Below are 19135 nucleotides of genomic sequence, written 5' to 3'. Positions count from 1 at the left end.
TGATGATTCAAACGTGAGTTTTGAGTAGTGTAGTGTAGCACTTGTCGTTTGTCATTTCTCTGATTACAAATGCAGACTTGGTTTTACGCGATATGCATCACAACGCGTAAAAAGACAGTATAAGTCATTATAATCAGTAATTATGTTCCCACTGGATGCAACAACTGCCTCGTTTGTAATGGGTTTTATTGGTTTTGTCCAATCATGCTGGTGTTCTGACCGGGACACGCCATAACAGTACAGTATATGATGAGGGGCGTAACATTTGCGTTAGATGCTTGAAACATTTGGCCAGTCACAACACACTGGATAGCCAATCAGCATACCTCGCTTTTCAGACCGATGATGAGCTTTGTAAAAATTGACGTTTCAGAAGGCGGGGCATAGAAGAGAAGCAATAATGTGCATTATGTGGAAAATAATGTGTTTTTTGAACCTTAAACCACATAATCAGAATCAGAATCAGAATCCGAAAGAGCTTTATTGCCAAGTATGCTTGCGCATACAAGGAATTTGTTTTAGTGACATAAGCTTCCAGTAAACAGAGACAACAACACACAGACAAAAAAAAAAAAAAAAATTTACAGGAGATTTACAAATTGGCAAATAAATAAGTGTATAAACAATTGTGCTATAAATGATAATGGAATAGGATTGAGTGAGATGCAGGAATGTTCTAGGATGGAGGGGTAACAAATAAATATAAGGATATTGCACATTTTTGCATAAGTTTAAGTGGGAAACATTTAACTGTTCATGAGGTAGATTGCATGGGGGAAGAAACTATTCTTGTGCCTTGCTGTTCTTGTATTTGCGGCTCTGAGGCGCCGGCCAGATGGCAAAAGTTCAAAGATGGGGTGACTTGGATGTGAGGGATCCAGAGTGATTTTCTGAGTCCTTTTCCTCACTCTGGATGTGTACAGTTCTTGGAGGGTGGGCAGGGGAGCACCAATAATCCTTTCAGCAGTCCGAACAGTTCTCTGTAGTCTTCTGATATCTGATTTTGTAGCTGAACCAAACCAGACAGTAATTGAAGTACACAGGACTGACTCAATGACGGCTGAGTAGAACTGTTTCAGCAGCTCCTGTGGCAGGTTAAACTTCCTCAGCTGGCGAAGGAAGTACAACCTTTGTTGGGCTTTTTTCACAATGGAGCCAATGTGATTGTCCCACTTCAGGTCCTGAGAGATGGTGGTTCCCAGGAATCTGAATGACTCCACTGCAGTCACAGTGCTGTTCATGATGGTGAGTGGGGAAAGTGCAGGGGGGTTTCTCCTAAAGTCCACAGTCATCTCCACTGTTTTGAGCGTGTTCAGCTCCAGGTTGTTAAGACTGCACCAGACAGCCAGCTGCTCAACCTCCTGTCTGTAAGCAGACTCATCACCGTCCTGGATGAGGCCGATGACTGTAGTGTCGTCTGCAAACTTCAGGAGCTTGACAGAGGGGTCTTTAGAGGTGCAGTCGTTGGTGTACAGGGAGAAGAGCAGAGGGGAGAGAACACATCCCTGAGGGGCACCATTGTTGGTGGAGCAGCTGTTTGACATGAATTTCCCCAGTCTCACTAACTGTTGCCTATCTGTCAGAAAGCTGGTGATCCACTGACAGATAGAGCTAGGAACAGAGAGCTGGGTCAGTTTGGTCTGGAGGGTTGTTGGGATGATGGTGTTGAAAGCCGAACTAAAGTCCACAAACAGGATCCTCACATAAGTCCCTGTTTTGTCCAGATGTTGCAGGATGAAGTGCAATGCCATGTTGATTGCATCATCCACGGACCTGTTTGCTCGGTACGCAAACTGCAGGGGGTCTAGTAAGGGTCCAGTGATGTCCTTCAGATAAGCCAGAACCAGTTTTTCAAACGACTTCATGACGACAGACGTTAGAGCCACAGGTCTGTAGTCGTTAAGTCCTGTTATCTTGGGTTTCTTTGGAATGGGGATTATGGTTGAGCGTTTGAAGCAGGAAGGCACTTCACACAACTCCAGAGATCTGTTGAAGATCTGTGAAAAGATGGGGGCCAGCTGGTCAGCACAGGTTTTCAGACAGGCTGAACACATTTCATTACACCAAATACACAAAATAATGTTATTTTTTGGCAACATCATACGACCCCTTTAATACTCCATGATGCCCAACTTCACAGCATAGACTTCATGTGCATTAACTTTATGCTCTAGGAAATATACGTTACAGCACTGGAGTAGGCTATGAAATAAATCTGTTTAATCCAAATATCTGTTTAAATAGAGGGTTTTCACGACGCGTCATCAACCCGGAAGTCGGCCATTTTGGAGGCACTGAACGTAAACAGTGCCATTGAACTGAATGGACTCGCAAATTTGCCTGATTATTGCTTCTGAAAAATGGTCAAGTTTTGGTCTGTACTCATTGGTCGCACCGAGAAAAAACATTTCTAGTTCTATAGACTGCCGAAAGTTAAAGAGAAGAGTGCAAAAAACTGATGAAAGATGGCGTTTGAGGTAGAGAGAGGCACAGCATCAGCCACATGTGTAAATGAAGCATTATCTATGGCTACATTTTTGACGTAAAATAGTTAACTATGGGTACATACACACTGTCAATCCGATTATCTTTGTATCCGTTTGGAATATTATCTAAAATGATGTCCACGCTGTATTGCAACTGTTCAGGTCCGATTTGTGTGTCCACGCAGCTCTTTGACAACACGGCAATGATGTTGCGTTGATGGAGGGGTATTGCATTTGCAATATAAATGTTTTCTTATTTAAATTTGACGCGTCTTTGCATTGACTTAACATTGAAATCACTCGCGCCTGACGCGCTATTCGCGTCCGGTCTGAACGCACCTTTCAGTGCGTGTCCTGTCCACTACAGCGGCAAAAGTCCGCTCAGTGCGCATGGCATCGCTGTAACGTCTCCGCTTTGGGGTGTGTCTGTTGCGAGTGTGTTTAATCTAAGTTTTTTTTTCAACACACGGACAGTGGTTAAGGCGGCTCTGGCCGCGCTGGACTAAGTTACTGCGTCTCGAGCTGCAGAACTGTAGGAGGCTGGTAAGTTACTGTTTGCACAACTCTTTTTCCGCGCCGGTTTCAAAATACTTTTCAAAAATAATAATTTTCTGCTCGTCCGGCACTTTGCAACAACACAGCCTTGTTTCGGCAGCGACTTTCAGCATGTTCCCTATAACAACGTCTGATGTTTACATTTTACGTGGCGTGAGAAAGTCACATAAACCACGCGAAAGAGCGTTCAGACTGGTGGATTTCCTGATATGTGATTTGAATAGGATATTAAACCACATATGGATGTATAGCTTGAAACGGATTTCATGTGCTTTTTTTTGGACTGACAATCTGAACGTAAGTTAGTCAATGTCGGGATATGAAATAAAAGTAAGGACTAGTTAGAGAAGCTAGCTCGTTCAGATCTTTACCACATATTACCTTAAGTTTGTCAAAATGTTGAGCTCTTTCCTGCTTTAAGTCCTTCTCTATATGATTTTGCAGCTTCCATGTGTTGTTCCCGTGGTTTAGACATCAGAAATTAGTGTAACAATGTGTTCAGTAGTACATAAACAGTGCAATCCATGCCGTTGTTTACATCCGAGTACCTCCAATATGGCCGCGCATCCGGGTAACTGACCAAATCGTGACGTAGGTGAAAACCCTCTATACGTTTAGCTTTATGCTGGAAATTAACTTAGCTGTTAACAATACTATAATTTAACGTTCTTTTACGGAGCCCTGCACATGACATGTAAGAAAAAATAAATAAATTGTGCACACGATTTACTAATTCGTTTCCTCAATGTACTAAATCGTGCAAACGATTACTATAGCGTTCTCTCGATTTACTATTGCATTCGCTCGATTTGCTAAATCGTGCGCACATTTTAGCAAATCGAGGGAACGAATTAGTAAATCGTGCACACAATTTATAAATCGAGTGAAAGCAATAGTAAATCGAGGGAACTCTATAGTAATCATGTGCACATTTTAGGCTGGGCATACACTGTACGATTTTTGTGCGATTTCGGCAAAGTACCAACTCACACTGTACGAGCAGATCGCATGTGATGTAAAGACAAAGCTCACGATTATTATGCGCTCACTGTACGGTCCGAGTTGCGATTTGACTGCTCACACTATACGTGGGGAATCAACACGTAGGATCCCTCAGAACCCGGATGTTTGTGGCTGTTTCAGAATAAACATGCTTTCCCGGGATAAACCATGGAGAGATAAATGCACTGCTTTGGTGATATGCGCAATTCTGTGTGCTGAAAAAAAAAAAGAAAAAAAGGCAGGCACAGAGCTCAGCAGCTATATCCTCCCAACTTTTCTCTCTGGCAATCCTGTCGTGGTAAGTTGACGATGACATGTCGAAAAGGCTGACATGTTGCTGCCATAACTCCACAAGTTTTCCCTCCATCACTTCAGTCCACACTACATGCCATTTCGCCATGGTTTCGTTCATGCATGCGCAGTAAGGGAACCGCGGAAAATCGGTTCGTAGCTCTGCTTCAATAGTGCGATACCTCACGAGAGGCGACCAAAATTTCTGACATGTCAGAAATCCATCCTACCAACCGATTGCCGGTCGGTAGAGGTTAATCGCGTCTTGTTTCCCCTTGTACACTGAACGAACACTGCACGACAATGCTGAAAATCGGCCTGACCCGAAAAAGAGTCGCACGAGTCAGAATTAGGCTCAAAATCGGATGAAAATAGCACAGTGTATGCCCGGCTTTAGTACATTGAGGGAACGAATTAGTAAATCGTGCACACGATTTAGCCTTATATTTTTTCCTGCATGTCATGTGCGGTGTTCTGTATTCTCTTAATAAGGCATTCCTAAAATAAGAAGCAGGAGCTTCTGCGTGTCGTCTTGCAACGTGGCGTCCACGCCCATCTCGAGTTAAAGACAGCCGGTTGGCCAATAGCAGAGCTCCTAACATTCCGCGTTCATGCTAACCGTGTTTAGATTGGCTGTCTGTTGACACGCACCCATTCTGTGTTTGGTTGTAGCCTTCAGTGGTCCGCCGGGTATGTTTAAATCGAAAATGAAAAGAACTGACTTGTGTTCGGATGAGTTGGAATGTTTCGTTCTGAGTCGATAACAATTGGAACGCGTCTCCCTGGCAACCGCAGCTTCTGCAATTTCCACAGTGTTCGTTTAGAACGTTTAGTTTAACTTTGTGCCAGTTTTAAACTCTTTCATTGCGTCCTTTAGGCATGGATGTCTCGACCTGCTTCTGGTTTTTGTCGCTTTGCACGTGTCTGGCGCACGGAAAACCCACTCTCAGGAAAGAAAGAGTTCTTTACGAGCCTGAACTAAGCAGACAGCCCCACGAAGATAACCAGAGCTATCAGTACGACCACGAGGCCTTTCTGGGCAAAGAGGAGGCCACCACATTTGATCAGCTCACCCCAGAGGAAAGCAAAGCCAGATTAGGGTAAGGTTTCGTTCAAAAGACCTTCTTTAGCATGTTGCATTTCTTTATGTATGTTGAGCAATGACAGATCAAGATGACAAAAATTATAAATCGTTTGATAATCTAGTTTAAAACGTGTTTAGTTCTTATAAATTAAATATTTCTATTCATATTTGGTCATACATTCGTAAAAAGTATTTACATCTTTTCCTACACGCATACATACATACATGCATGCATATGTATGTATGACCTCTAAGAGAGTCTATTTTATGGTTTTCCTGTCACGTGACAGAATTCCTCCTGTATGGTGGTTAGGACACTGTCTTGTTAACAGTTTGATGTTGGATATCAGGGTTTATCTAGTTTTATCTTGCCGGTGTAACAAAGGGTGTATAGGCATGAACCCTCTCCAGTCCTGGAAGTGGGAGGACTCCCTGAACATCACAACGTGGCATCCGAGATAAAAATAATGTGCTGTTGACAGTCTGCTAGTCACTTGGAGTCTAGTTTCTGTCAAGAACATTTCTGGGTCGTATTTCAATCGAAAATAAGTGTAAAAAGATAAGAATTTCAAGAAATAACTTGAAAATGAAATGCATTTTTTAAATATTTTTAAAATATTTTTAGTATAAAAATAGTATTTATATATATATATATATATATATATATATATATATATTTACATTTTATTTGAGATGTTATCAAGGTAATATTGCAATAATGATAGTCACCACTGAGTTATAAACACCTTAATAATGCAATTTATATATATATATATATATATATATATATATATATGTGTATATATATATATATATATATATATATATATATATATATATATATATATATATATAAAAACATCCATAGCAAATATCTGTTTAAATATGTTGACCTTTATGCTGGAAATTAAACGGTCAATAGTAAGAATACTATTAGATTTGAGGTTGTATTAAACACACACACACATACATGCACTCACTCAAAATTCTTGCATTTATGTATTTTTTCCTTCAATTTATGGGGTGCAGTATCTCTCTATTTTCATAGGAATTGGATCAATCTACCATGTTTGAGGTGAAAAGCTAGGAACGTGTCTGAGAAAACTCATTCTAATATTTATTGTCTGTAAGTTTCCACTTAATTCCCTCTTTTCTTTCTCTGCACTTTTTTAATTCCTTAGGAAAATAGTAGATCGTATTGACAGCGACCCTGATGGATATATCACTGTTGATGAACTCAAGTCCTGGATAAAGAGAGTTCAGAAGCGCTACGTCTATGAGAACGTCGCAAAGGTCTGGTCTGACTATGACCTGAACAAAGACAACAAAATCTCGTGGGATGAATATAAGCAAGCAACGTACGGTTACTTCCTTGGTGAGTCGCACGTTTCTGAATCTATTGAAAGTTTTAATATTGCTGCTCATGTTTTACATGAGATTCACCATCTACTCTTCTCCCAGCCAATCCAGAGGAGTTTGAGGATGCAACCGATCAGTTCAGCTTCAAGAAGATGCTTCCGCGAGATGAACGTAGGTTTAAGGCTGCAGATCTCAATGGCGATTTAGCTGCAGAGCGAGAGGAGTTCACTGCTTTCCTCCACCCAGAGGAGTTTGAGCACATGCAGGAAATTGTGGTTCTTGTGAGTGTCGGTTGAGTTTTAGACGGTGGTACTTACTGTCAGATTAGTTACGCAGACTATTGAAAATGACCATCATGCTGTTATTTCATAAAGTAACTGATTCATCGCTTAACCCATTTTATTTACTCTGCCAGGAAACTCTGGAGGACATTGACAAGAATGGAGACGGTCATGTAGATGAGGACGAATACATTTGTAGGTTTATATATGTATTTTATGTATGAAAGACAAAGTATTACAGATCACATTTTTGTGAGTTTTAGACACTGAAATTCTTGACAAAATCGACATTTTTGGGGATGAAATATCCTTTTAATGTTCTGTATCCAAGGGGAAAATGTTTTAGACCTTTTGGTATTTTCCAGCGGACATGTTTGCTCATGAAGATGGCGGCCCAGAGCCCGACTGGGTTAGAACAGAGAGAGACCAGTTTTCAGATTTCAGAGATCTGAATAAAGATGGGAAGATGGATTTAGAAGAGATTCGTCACTGGATCCTGCCGCAGGACTATGATCACGCACAGGCAGAGGCCCGGCATCTGGTGTACGAGTCGGACACGGACAAGGTGAGAATCTACTGTGATGCAGTCCACGAATATCTCCAGAACTGTAGTAGTGATGTTATAATACATTAATGGTATGTTAAACAATTAAATGCATACTAAAAATTAACTAGGTGAAAAATACCATTAGAATTCATTTATTTAAATATAGAAATTTATTTGATCCAGACTACCATTACCAAAGTTCGTAATCAGTGCAATTTATGTATTCTTAAAGAACTTAACATTTTTAATCAGCAGTGACACATTATTTTGATCAAAAGTTACAGTAAAGACATTTATACTGTTATAAAAGAAAGATGTAAAATAAATGCGGTTTTGTCTGTTCATCAGAAAACCCTGAAAAAGCAGTTTCCACAAAAATATTAAGCAGCAACTTTTTCAACATTGATTTTTGAACTTTGTTTAGCAGAAATTCAGCATATTAGACTTATTTTCTGAAGAATCGTGTGACACTGAAGACTGGAGTAATGATGCCGGAAAATTCAGCTTTGATCAAAGGAATAAATACATCTCAAAATATATTAAAACAGAAAACCGTTATTTTAAATTGTTATAATATTTCACAGTTTTACAGTTAATTGATTAGTCATTTTAAGGACAATAATTTCTGTAATGACATGTATATTTTCAGTCATTTAAAGGTAATTTCCACATTTTGGTGGTTGTGTGTGTCTGTTGCTCATGTGAATAATTAATGTGCTTCCTTTAGTAGAAAAGCTAACATGTTTTGTGTGAACACACAGAATAAAAAATGTTTATAATCAATATCAGAGGTGCCAATTTCTCTTAGCTGCTTTTTCGTGTGTTCAATAAAGGACCAGAGGACTAGAAATATTGCAAATACTCATTACATTTACATCTATTAATTTAGCAGAATACCCCCCCCCCCCCCCCCCCCGTGTTTTACAATTGAGTAATACAACCAGCAAAGCACATTGTCATGTGGGTGGAATGTTTTTTTTTTTTTTTGTAGGACCAGATGCTGACCAAAGAAGAGATTCTTGAGAACTGGAACATGTTTGTAGGCAGCCAGGCCACCAACTATGGCGAAGACCTTACTAGGAACCACGATGAGCTTTGAACCCGAGGGTGTAGAACTCTACCTGAGGACCCAGGTAGTGAACTGAGAACTGAACCTCCTTTATGGCATCCATAAAGCCATGCCAGTGACTGACGAACTGACTGATGTACTGCAGCTCTACCTCACAGACTGGACATAGAGGAATCCCTGACCGATGGCTGTGCTCCCTAACACACACTTAGGCTTTCCTCTTTCACTCTATGTTCTATTTGTGGGTGGTCAGATTTCTTCAGCTGAAGCTGAGCCTTTTTTTTCTTTTCTAAAGCAATCATAGGATGAAGCCTGTGCCTATTTTTGTCTGGTGACGATATATTGGAACAAACATTCTATTTATTTACAATTTTAACTGCATTTCATGCTTTTATAATACAACTCTGTTACTACAGAAAGCACTACAAGTTAGTGTTAATGTACAGTTATACATACAGTACACTAGACATGTAATTATCTTGTAGATTATCACAGAGTTCCCATTGCTGACTGACCATATGTCTTATGTTTTGACAAACTCTACATGTTCTAAACACAGCTGCATCTGATGCATTTCTTTCCTGTCTTTTTACATTTGCACATGTGGTCTGTTTTTGCAAATGTCTGGTAAAATTCAGCCCTACTCAGACAGTAATTATAACTTTGTCTTATTTTATGAGATTAGATTTGATGACACATAAGCCCCTTTCACACAGTAATATCTGTAAATTGCCATAAAATTACCGGAACGACTTTACCTGTATTTTTTAAAAGATCCTTTTCACACATGATCTCTTTATGGCAATTTACCGGTTATTTTCCGGAAAAGTCTGTATGTGTGAAAGGGCTTATAGTGTATGAAGTGTGTTTGTGTATACACTATTGTTCAAAAGTTTGAGGTCAAGAAATGAATGCTTTTATTTGCCAAGGATGCATTAAATTGTCCCAAGTCAGAAGGAAGACATTAAATACAAATATAAAACTACTTTTTTTGTGGTAAGTTTCACAAAATGACTGTTACTGTATTTTTGATCAAATAAATGTAGCCTTGGTTATCATCAGAGATTTTAAATCGTCTTACCGACCCCAAACAATTGAATAGTAGTGTATACTGCCTGTTTTAACAGTCTACATCAGGGCTATTCAATTTGCTTCATTTGAGGACCGGATTATCTCATTTAAAAATTAAAGGGGGATGGGGGGCCATCCTGATATCTTTCCGAAGGGGGGCTATACAATTAGGAATTAAAGCGAAATGCAAATTCAACAGTAAAATGAACTAATATTACCAACATCAACATCTATAAAAGGTTAACATTAGTGCTGTCTGTCGATTGTCGAGTTTTCTCTCAACTCTTGATCATTTAGGACTTTATAAGTCTATTAAGACCGTGGTCACTCGCCAAAATTGCTCATTTTTACACAATTGTGTGTTTGTTTGTTTTTTCCTTTGAAGCGCTACTGGCGCGCTGTCTGAAGCAGCTTACAGCACATGCATACAGCCGATCATCTTCATTCAGTGTCTGCGCTATTTCTCTCCAGAAGTTATGACCGATATCACTGCCTTTATACTTGTTTTATACCCCCCGACGAACACACACACACACGCTGCCATCTGTTGATGTAGCGCTCTCCGGTAGATTGTTGTTTCATCACTTCATTTTCTTACTTAGTAAAAACAATTCAAGGCGAGTGTGTGAGACCTGTGTACTCTTACCTCAAACATTTTCAAGTTATTTCTCACTTAATTTTACCAGACATTCAACAAAAACTCAGATGACTACAAACTTTTTCCTAGTTTTCATTTTTATGTAATGTAATAGTAGATTTCTATCACCAAGAGTCTATTTCTGTTGTTTATTTTTTTTATTGTTGTAATTTTTTTTTAGCCACAGGGGTTTGCATGAATTTGTTTATCTTGTGAAAATGCTTTTATTTTAATTTAATTTACGAAATGATGCCATGTTGTTAAAAACCTGCTGGAGTAATAAAGGAGGCGAAACATCCTCAACTGTCTGCCAATAAAATGCAACAAACACTTTTCATTTGAGACAATATTTTCTTTTTCCCAGTGATACTTTACAAAAAAGTACAAATCTTTCATAAAACTTTCAAGTTGGTTTTGATTTTTGTATTTATTTATTTCACGTTGTGACTAACAGTGCCCTTCTTGCTTGCTTATTATTCTTATTTTGTTTTTGTCTGTTTAATCATTCTAAAACAATCACAAAAAACAGGCCTAAATTGCTGTAAAATAACTCCTACTGCAAAATAACCAAGTCAGCGTGATATGACATTTGAAATCAGTATTTCAGCATTTTTGTAACTATTTGGTCTACTTGTTCACATTTACTAGCTGGGTTTGCATTATATAATGCAAAAGAGGGAAGTAAATTCAACGTGGCATCTAATACCTCAGGCAAAGCTGCAGCTCCATCTGTTTACCTCCGGTGATGTGACTCTAGTGGATTTTTATTGTAGATACTGTACTATCAGATGTCCTAATGCATATCTGCAGCCCAACCGTATATCAAGTAAGATGCCCAGCAGAAGGCAATCACATCATTTCATGAAGATACAACATTCTCAAAGCTAGTAAACCTATTAATGTTAGGATTTATGGGCCTTCTGAACCACTGCCTAAAGGTTGAGAATACAGTTTGTCGTCTTCTCCCCTTCCGGCAGATTTTTTACGTGTCTCAGGTTTTGAGCCTTGAGCAGAAATTACCTCTGTTTTTATGTTTTTCTCCTCTTCAGTAGGCCAGATTTTACATAAATGTGTATTAGGCCTGAAGAAAGTTAGTAGACAAGACTTGTCTTAAAGGCTTGCAAGATACAAGATACAACGAAATATGTGTTTGTGTGTTATTGAATGAAGTATTTTCCTTCCTCTAGTGGTTGATTCATAAGAAATGAGCCTATATAAAGTTGTGCAATTTCTCAGAAGTAATTAATGATCTTTTAGAAAGAAAATGGTAAGCTGTCTATTGAAGCCCGTTTCCGCCACTGAATCAAAAAAGAAAGAAAGGTAATTAACTTTTTTTTTTTTAAATCTCGCAATTCTGACTTTTTCTGTGAGATATAAACTCGCAATTGTGAGTTATAAAGACTTATAAAAGAGTTATAAAAGTTATACATTTCTCTTGTGTCTTTCTGTTTCTTTTCCCACAGACACCTAAAGGGGATGGAATCAGTTCCTCCTGGAAGACCTTGCACCTTCTGATCCAAACTCTCAAATAATGTTAACAAATGTAAACATGTTATTATGCCATGCATATATTCTGAATGAATAATTTATGTGAATGTGGATGGGGACTGGGGCTATCATATCCAAAAATGACCCAAGAAAAGAGGGATTGCACCTGAATTTAATCTGGTAAATAATAATTAGATACTATAAAAAAAAAAAAGTGGGTCAGAAAGCTATATTTTTATGGTGATTTTTGTTCAGAAACCCCCAGTTTAGTGTTTTGTTTTATTATTTTATTTTGGGGCTTGACTATTCCTGAAAGTGAGTGACAACGGCGAGAACGACAATGTGTTGGGTCTAATTTGAGATATTTGCATTATTTTTCCATGTCCACTGCTTAATACGGGTCACTCTATACTTACATCTACACCTATGTAAACACCGTACATCCATATGTTTCTATCACAAATGCATCTGTCTTTCAATATGTTTGTCTGTGTGTCTGGGGAATACTCTGGCTGCTCTCTTCCTCTCAGGGTGTCTTACCCTTGTTTCATCGCTCTGGCTTCTCAGTCTCTTGTCCCACAGTGACTGCATCTGATGTCTCTCAGCTCCAGCTGCCAGAGGCCCCGGTGTCCCTGTGGCCCCCAGGCATTAAGGTGTATAGCAGGGGAGATGTCTGCATTTCCACAGCCTCTCAGGACACCGGAGGGCACAGTCACATAAAAAAAGGTGCCCTCTCTCTGAGGCATTCTATGAATATTGAGATATTTCCTACTGTAGCTGCAGATGACATATAAAGATGTTAACCATCTAAATTAAAGGAATAGTCCACCAAAAACGAAAATTCTTGTCCAATGCAAGCTAATATGCTAATATAGGTGATACTTTTATTGTAAACTATAAGGAATATATAAAAAAATGTATATACTATATAAAAAATAAAAGACTTAAGTCACACAAAAATGTCTGAATTTCATTGCAATCAGCATCAGCAAACAAATGATGTTAGTTTATCCCAGACCTAACTTGACTTTTCTTAACCACTTTTTCAATATAAGCAAGGTTTCATAAAATGTATCCAAAGTGAGAGTAAATATATTTATAATAAAAGATACTTATTAACAAAAGATTTATAAAATAATGTTTTTTTATATTTACTTTATATTCAGCAAAAACAATAATAATAATTGTTTCTTGAGCAGCAAATCAGCATATTATCATGATTTCTGAAGGACGGTTTGACACTGAAGACTAATGATGCTGAAAATACAGCTTTGCATAAAAATGTAAATAACACTTTAAAAATTGTAATGGTATTTCTCATTGTTACTGTTTTTACTGTACTTTTGATCAAATACATGCAGCTTTGGTGAACAGCCTTCTTTCAAAAACATTAAACCCGGGCATAATTTGGCTCTCTGTGTACATTTGTGTTAAAATGAGTGCAGTATGACCTCATCTATCCATGACTCTGTGCCAAACCATAGGGACAATCTCTGCAGAAATGAGGGCACACAGGGCTAATAAAGGGGTGTGAAGGGTACAAACTGTCCCTACGCTTCAATGGCATTAAAGACACTGTTAAGACCTCCATCCTCCAACCTCTAATGATCTGTGTGCATCCCTAACAAACAGAGCTGCAGCAGATTTTGTTGTCAGGATTTTGACTGCCTCATCATTCGTGACATTTCAGACAGTTTGTTAGCATTTCTTGTGAACTCATACAATTATAATGATAAGAGTAAACTGATGAGCTGCCTTCATTAAAGTAATATGGGGTTTTGAACACAGATGTATTTCATCTTTGATTTCTTCATCACTTATTTCAGTTGTTCGCGTGTTTTACATCTTTCTGTCACAGAGGAGTCCAAATCTACAGTTTGTATATATATATATATATATATATATATATATATATATATATATATATATATATAAAACGAATTATTTTTGAATTATGTGCGAAATTTCACAGGCTCAAAAGGTCCACTGTCATCTAGCAAGGCACACTGTACAACAGCTTACGTTCAAAATAATTGTGAGATTTAAACGTGCAATTACAAGATAAAAAAGGCAGATTTTTTTTCAAGGTGAAAAAAAAACTGAATTGTGAGATGTCAGAATAAAATCAAGTTTAGATATTAATTTACATTTCACAATTCTGAATTTTCAGAACTGTAAGGAAAAATAAGTCCAAATGGTGAGATAAAAAGTTGCAATTATTATATATATATATATATATATATTATTCCATGTCAGGATCCCATTGGAATTATGAAATTTCAAAAATGTTATTGCAGAATTTTACTTAAATTCAAACAAATAATAAAAAATAATTACACTTCACTTTAAATTTAAATTAAATAAAATTTACATAAAAAATTTAAATTAAATTAAAATGTAAATTTATGCATTTAGCAGACGCTTTTATCCAAAGCGACTTACAGTGCATTCAGGCTATCAATTTTTACATATCATGTGTTCCTGGGGAATCGAACCCCCATCCTTGCGCTTGATAATGCAATGCTCTACCAATTGAGCTACAGGAACACTTTGAGTGCATCCTTTGATAATTAAATTAATTATTATCCATTTTTTGTTAGAAACCTTGAATTTGTATCCCCAGCTACCAGCACAGTATATCCAATTGTAAGTTGTTTAGGTACTGTAACTGTAGGTTTTTCCAAACCACTAAGAGCAATAAACAGCGATGGAGTACATTGATTTAGATCTGTGAGCAAACAAGGACACAACACTGTCCTTCTGGAGCTGTTTCTGGTCTTACCCATCTTCACTCAGCAGCAGAGACCAAAGGCTGACGCTTTATAATTAAAGTGCACAGGATTATCTGTGTCTGAGGCCCAGAAGACATCACGGGAACGCCCTGTCAAACATTAAATGCAGAAATGCAAGAACACGCCACTTCAAATGTTTGCTCACCGGCCTGGAGCTAAAGGGGTTAAGGCTAATCCTCTCAGAGTTTAACTGCTATCAGTGTCCTGCAAGGAAAATGTAAGTGGAATGAAGTCAGGAGGTTTGGAACAGGAGGAGACTGACTTAATGTTCAGGATAGTTGGCATGCGTGGGTCTCCATCATTTTGTAGCACAGTGAATGAGGTGCAACATAATGTGAACATGGTGCAGCTTACAAAGGACAGGACTGGCCTGTACAATCACAGTTCTCACTCTTCCTCTAAATTCTGACTTTACATTTCACAGTTTCCCCCCTCCACGTTGTAAAAAAAAGGATAATTGTGACATTTTATCTCACAATTTGGACTATTTATTTAGAGTTTTTATCTCGCAATTCTGACTTTGTCTTTTGACACTATCTTTATATCTCACAATTCTGAAGAAGTCTGAAATGTTCTTTGGGAAAAAAGGCTTGTCATTATAAGTTTAAATGTAGCTTGATTTCAGTATGTTTTTACTGAAAAACAAGACAAAACACTGACTTTTTACAGCATGCAATGTCATGTCTTTGGTGACTCTTATAAAATACAGGTCCTTCTCAAAAAATTAGCATATTGTGATAAAGTTCATTATTTTCCATAATGTAATGATAAAAATTAAACTTTCATATATTTTAGATTCATTGCACACCAACTGAAATATTTCAGGTCTTTTATTGTTTTAATACGGATGATTTTGGCATACAGCTCATGAAAACCCAAAATTCCTATCTCAAAAAATTAGCATATCATGAAAAGGTTCTCTAAACAAGCTATTAACATAATCATCTGAATCAACTAATTAACTCTAAACACCTGCAAAAGATTCCTGAGGCTTTTAAAAACTCCCAGCCTGGTTCATTACTCAAAACCGCAATCATGGGTAAGACTGCTGACCTGACTGCTGACCAGAAGGCCATCATTGACACCCTCAAGCGAGAGGGTAAGACACAGAAAGACATTTCTGAACGAATAGGCTGTTCCCAGAGTGCTGTATCAAGGCACCTCAGTGGGAAGTCTGTGGGAAGGAAAAAGTGTGGCAAAAAACACTGCACAACGAGAAGAGGTGACCGGACCCTGAGGAAGATTGTGGAGAAGGACCGATTCCAGACCTTGGGGGACCTGCGGAAGCAGTGGACTGAGTCTGGAGTAGAAACATCCAGAGCCACCGTGCACAGGCGTGTGCAGGAAATGGGCTACAGGTGCCGCATTCCCCAGGTCAAGCCACTTTTGAACCAGAAACAGCGGCAGAAGCGCCAGACCTGGGCTACAGAGAAGCAGCACTGGACTTTTGGACAAATTTTGCATGTCATTCGGAAATCAAGGTGCCAGAGACTGGAGGAAGACTGGGAAGAAGGAAATGCCAAAATACCTGAAGTCCAGTGTCAAGTACCCACAGTCAGTGATGGTCTGGGGTGCCATGTCAGCTGCTGGTGTTGGTCCACTGTGTTTTATCAAGGGCAGGGTCAATGCAGCTAGCTATCAGGAGATTTTGGAGCACTTCATGCTTCCATCTGCTGAAAAACTTCAGCACGACCTGGCACGGTGCCAAAACCACTGGTAAATGGTTTACTGACCATGGCATTACTGTGCTCAATTGGCCTGCCAACTCTCCTGACCTGAACCCCATAGAGAATCTGTGGGATATTGTGAAGAGAAAGTTGAGAGACGCAAGACCCAACACTCTGGATGAGCTCAAGGCCGCTATCGAAGCATCCTGGGCCTCCATAACACCTCAGCAGTGCCACAGGCTGATTGCCTCCATGCCACGCCGCATTGAAGCAGTCATTTCTGCAAAAGGATTCCCGACCAAGTATTGAGTGCATAACTGAACATAATTATTTGAAGGTTGACTTTTTTTGTATTAAAAACACTTTTCTTTTATTGGTCGGATGAAATATGCTAATTTTTTGAGACGGCATTTTGGGTTTTCATGAGCTGTATGCCAAAATCATCAGTATTAAAACAATAAAAGACCTGAAATATTTCAGTTGGTGTGCAATGAATCTAAAATATATGAAAGTTTAATTTTTATCATTACATTATGGAAAATAATGAACTTTATCACAATATGCTAATGTTTTGAGAAGGACCTGTATAAATGCTTCTGTCCATAAGGAATCATACATTTGAAATCCTGCATTGTTTTTGAGCCAGAGAAATGAGCAGATCTGATTAATAGCTCTGAATTAGCTCTAAAGCTACATCTTGTAGAAGAACATTGTTTTGGTTGTGCTTCGGTTTTCAAACCATATTCGTCTTCCCAGGTGTTGGGAACCTCCCAGGCCATTTTCTTTGAGTGATGCATGATATATTTCTCTCGTAGTAAAGTTGTAGTGTAACCAAACTCAAAATAGTTCTTGAAAATAGTATCTGGACTGTCGTGTTGAGTCAAATTAATTTTTATAGCATTTTTCACTATACACATGGTTTCAAAGCAGTTTTACAGAAAATCATGACGTTAATGTCTATAAAATCGCAATATCTCCATGTCTCCGTCTGCGTTCGACCTGGAAAGTTCCGTCAGCCTCTGGCGTAATAGCTTTATTCTCACAATGCCCTGAAAAGGTCTTGTCCATTGCTCTCTCTCTCTCTTTCTTCCACGTGTCTGGCCTAGATTCCTTTATCTTGGAGAAAAGCAGAGGAGAGGGGAATGCTGTAGGTGTTTGGACCCCTCCTTTCCCCATCATCCTCTCCTCCGTTTATTTCCTCCTCGGGGAATCAAGCCCCATCTGCTACCCAGTGTGTCCTGTGAGGAAACGGAGGGAAAGGAGGCTGTTTCTGGGCTCTTTAGGGGCCACTTTGGAGCTCCCTTCATACACAGACAGCAGATGGAATCTTTCCCTAGTTTAGTTTCCCTAGTTTTATTTCAATGTCTTTACTTGTCTGGCTTTAGACAAAGAGCAAAAAAAACGCCACTTCAGATATTTCGCTATGCCAATCCACATCTTCAGTTGCTATTGTTTTTTCACATTAATAGTGAAGTCTCATTAAAAAAAGTAATATTTTAGTAATATTTCAAGATGAATACCTAGTAGACTGAAGGAACTTGTTTGGTTATCCAGACATTTTTTTTTCACTTTAAAAAATAAATAAATAAATAAATAAATAAATATTCAGTGGCCATGAAAAAAAAGAGTGCTAAATAGAACCCTTTTTATAGGGTTCCATAAAGAACCATGCTTTAAAAATTCTATATAGGACCTTAATGGTGTTATAAATAACCTTTTAATGATCATTTATTTCCATTAATATTAGTATATTAACATGTTTATATCATTATTAATATTATTTGTATATATAATTTGTTAATATTGATTTTTACTCCTCTATCTGCCTGGTATGACAATATCCTGCTGTTCCTCATGATTAACCGTGTTGTTAACAACTGCTCAAGCTAAAAACTGGAGTGTGTCTAGAGGCATGATAGTTATGATCTTGTCACCGTGTATATCATTTTGATCTTTGGTGATCCATGTGGCCAGATATGATGTTTTCTTCGTCTGCAAATAGCTAAATGTTCACAGGATCTAATAAAGGGTGGTTTTCTAAAAGGATTTCCAGATTTCAGAAAGGGTGAAAATAAGGGTTTCTGACCGGTCTATTGTGTCCAGTTTATTGGTACATCACTACACGTATCTGTAGTGAGGAATGACTGTTTTAGACTGTCATTCGTAGCTCTTCAGCTCTTACACAGATGCCCTCTAATTATCCAAACAGAATGGGAGCGTTTCAAACCCAAAATAGTTCTAAGATGGGCCAATTACATGGTGTTAAGAGACCGATTTTCACTGAAAATGTGATTGGGTGTGCTAGTTAGAAAAGTATTCAGTGTATTTTCAATAGAAGCGTAAGAGCTACATTCAGGATTCAAACTACAGTGTGATAAACAACATGATGCTGAGACTCAATGCTGTCTATTCATCTAAAAATGAAAAATCTGTCATCATTTACTCACCCTCATGTTGTTTTAAACCTGTAAGAGTTTCTCTTTTCTGTGGAGTACAAAAGAAGATATTTTGAAGCTAATGAGTAATGTAGGGATGACTGTATTTATATTACTGTATTTTATATCATAGAATAAAACTTGAACCAACTTGGGAACAGTGGAACCAGAAGTTCCAGCATTTCAGTGTTTTGGCCTGCAGAAATATGTCACCCTTTCAGCACTCTATGATTTTCCTTTTTGGGTGAACTATGCCTTTATGTTTTTCTTTAATAGCCGGATATATCAGTAGTGCAAAGACTGAACTGCAGGATGGGATCCCATTAAAGGAAAACACTGCCACTATGTGGCTGAATATTCTCAAACAACCA

The 19135-nt window shown here is 38.2% G+C and overlaps 1 protein-coding gene and 1 long non-coding RNA gene across 2 annotated transcripts; both read left to right on the top strand.

Annotated features, from left to right (window-relative positions):
• The first annotated feature begins 4977 nt into the window (after positions 1 to 4977).
• On the top strand, positions 4978 to 8921 carry LOC132101766 (reticulocalbin-1-like). Its single transcript, XM_059506962.1, has 6 exons — positions 4978 to 5434; positions 6600 to 6793; positions 6880 to 7058; positions 7193 to 7253; positions 7424 to 7623; positions 8597 to 8921. Exons 1-6 carry the CDS (start codon positions 5214 to 5216, stop codon positions 8702 to 8704), a joined length of 963 nt encoding a protein of 320 aa, XP_059362945.1. The 5' UTR covers positions 4978 to 5213; the 3' UTR covers positions 8705 to 8921.
• Positions 8922 to 8929: 8 nt separating this feature from the next.
• On the top strand, positions 8930 to 10329 carry LOC132101773 (uncharacterized). The gene is made up of 2 exons (XR_009423212.1): positions 8930 to 9748; positions 9780 to 10329. It is a non-coding gene; the product is annotated as an uncharacterized LOC132101773 (long non-coding RNA).
• The last annotated feature ends 8806 nt before the right edge of the window (positions 10330 to 19135 follow it).

The sequence above is a fragment of the Carassius carassius genome, chromosome 2 (assembly GCF_963082965.1).
Source record: "Carassius carassius chromosome 2, fCarCar2.1, whole genome shotgun sequence".
Lineage (NCBI taxonomy): Eukaryota > Metazoa > Chordata > Actinopteri > Cypriniformes > Cyprinidae > Carassius > Carassius carassius.
This window is presented reverse-complemented; position numbering and strand designations above follow the sequence as displayed.

What these genes read in the sequence shown, in the direction of transcription:
- LOC132101766 (XM_059506962.1), top strand. Translation starts at nt 5,214, where the DNA reads ATGGATGTCTCGACCTGCTTCTGGTTTTTGTCGCTTTGCACGTGTCTG. An exon ending in AGATGAGGACGAATACATTT is followed by an intron (nt 7,254 to 7,423) that starts GTAGGTTTATAT and finishes GGTATTTTCCAG; the next exon opens with CGGACATGTTTGCTCATGAA. An exon ending in ACGAGTCGGACACGGACAAG is followed by an intron (nt 7,624 to 8,596) that starts GTGAGAATCTAC and finishes TTTTTTTTGTAG; the next exon opens with GACCAGATGCTGACCAAAGA.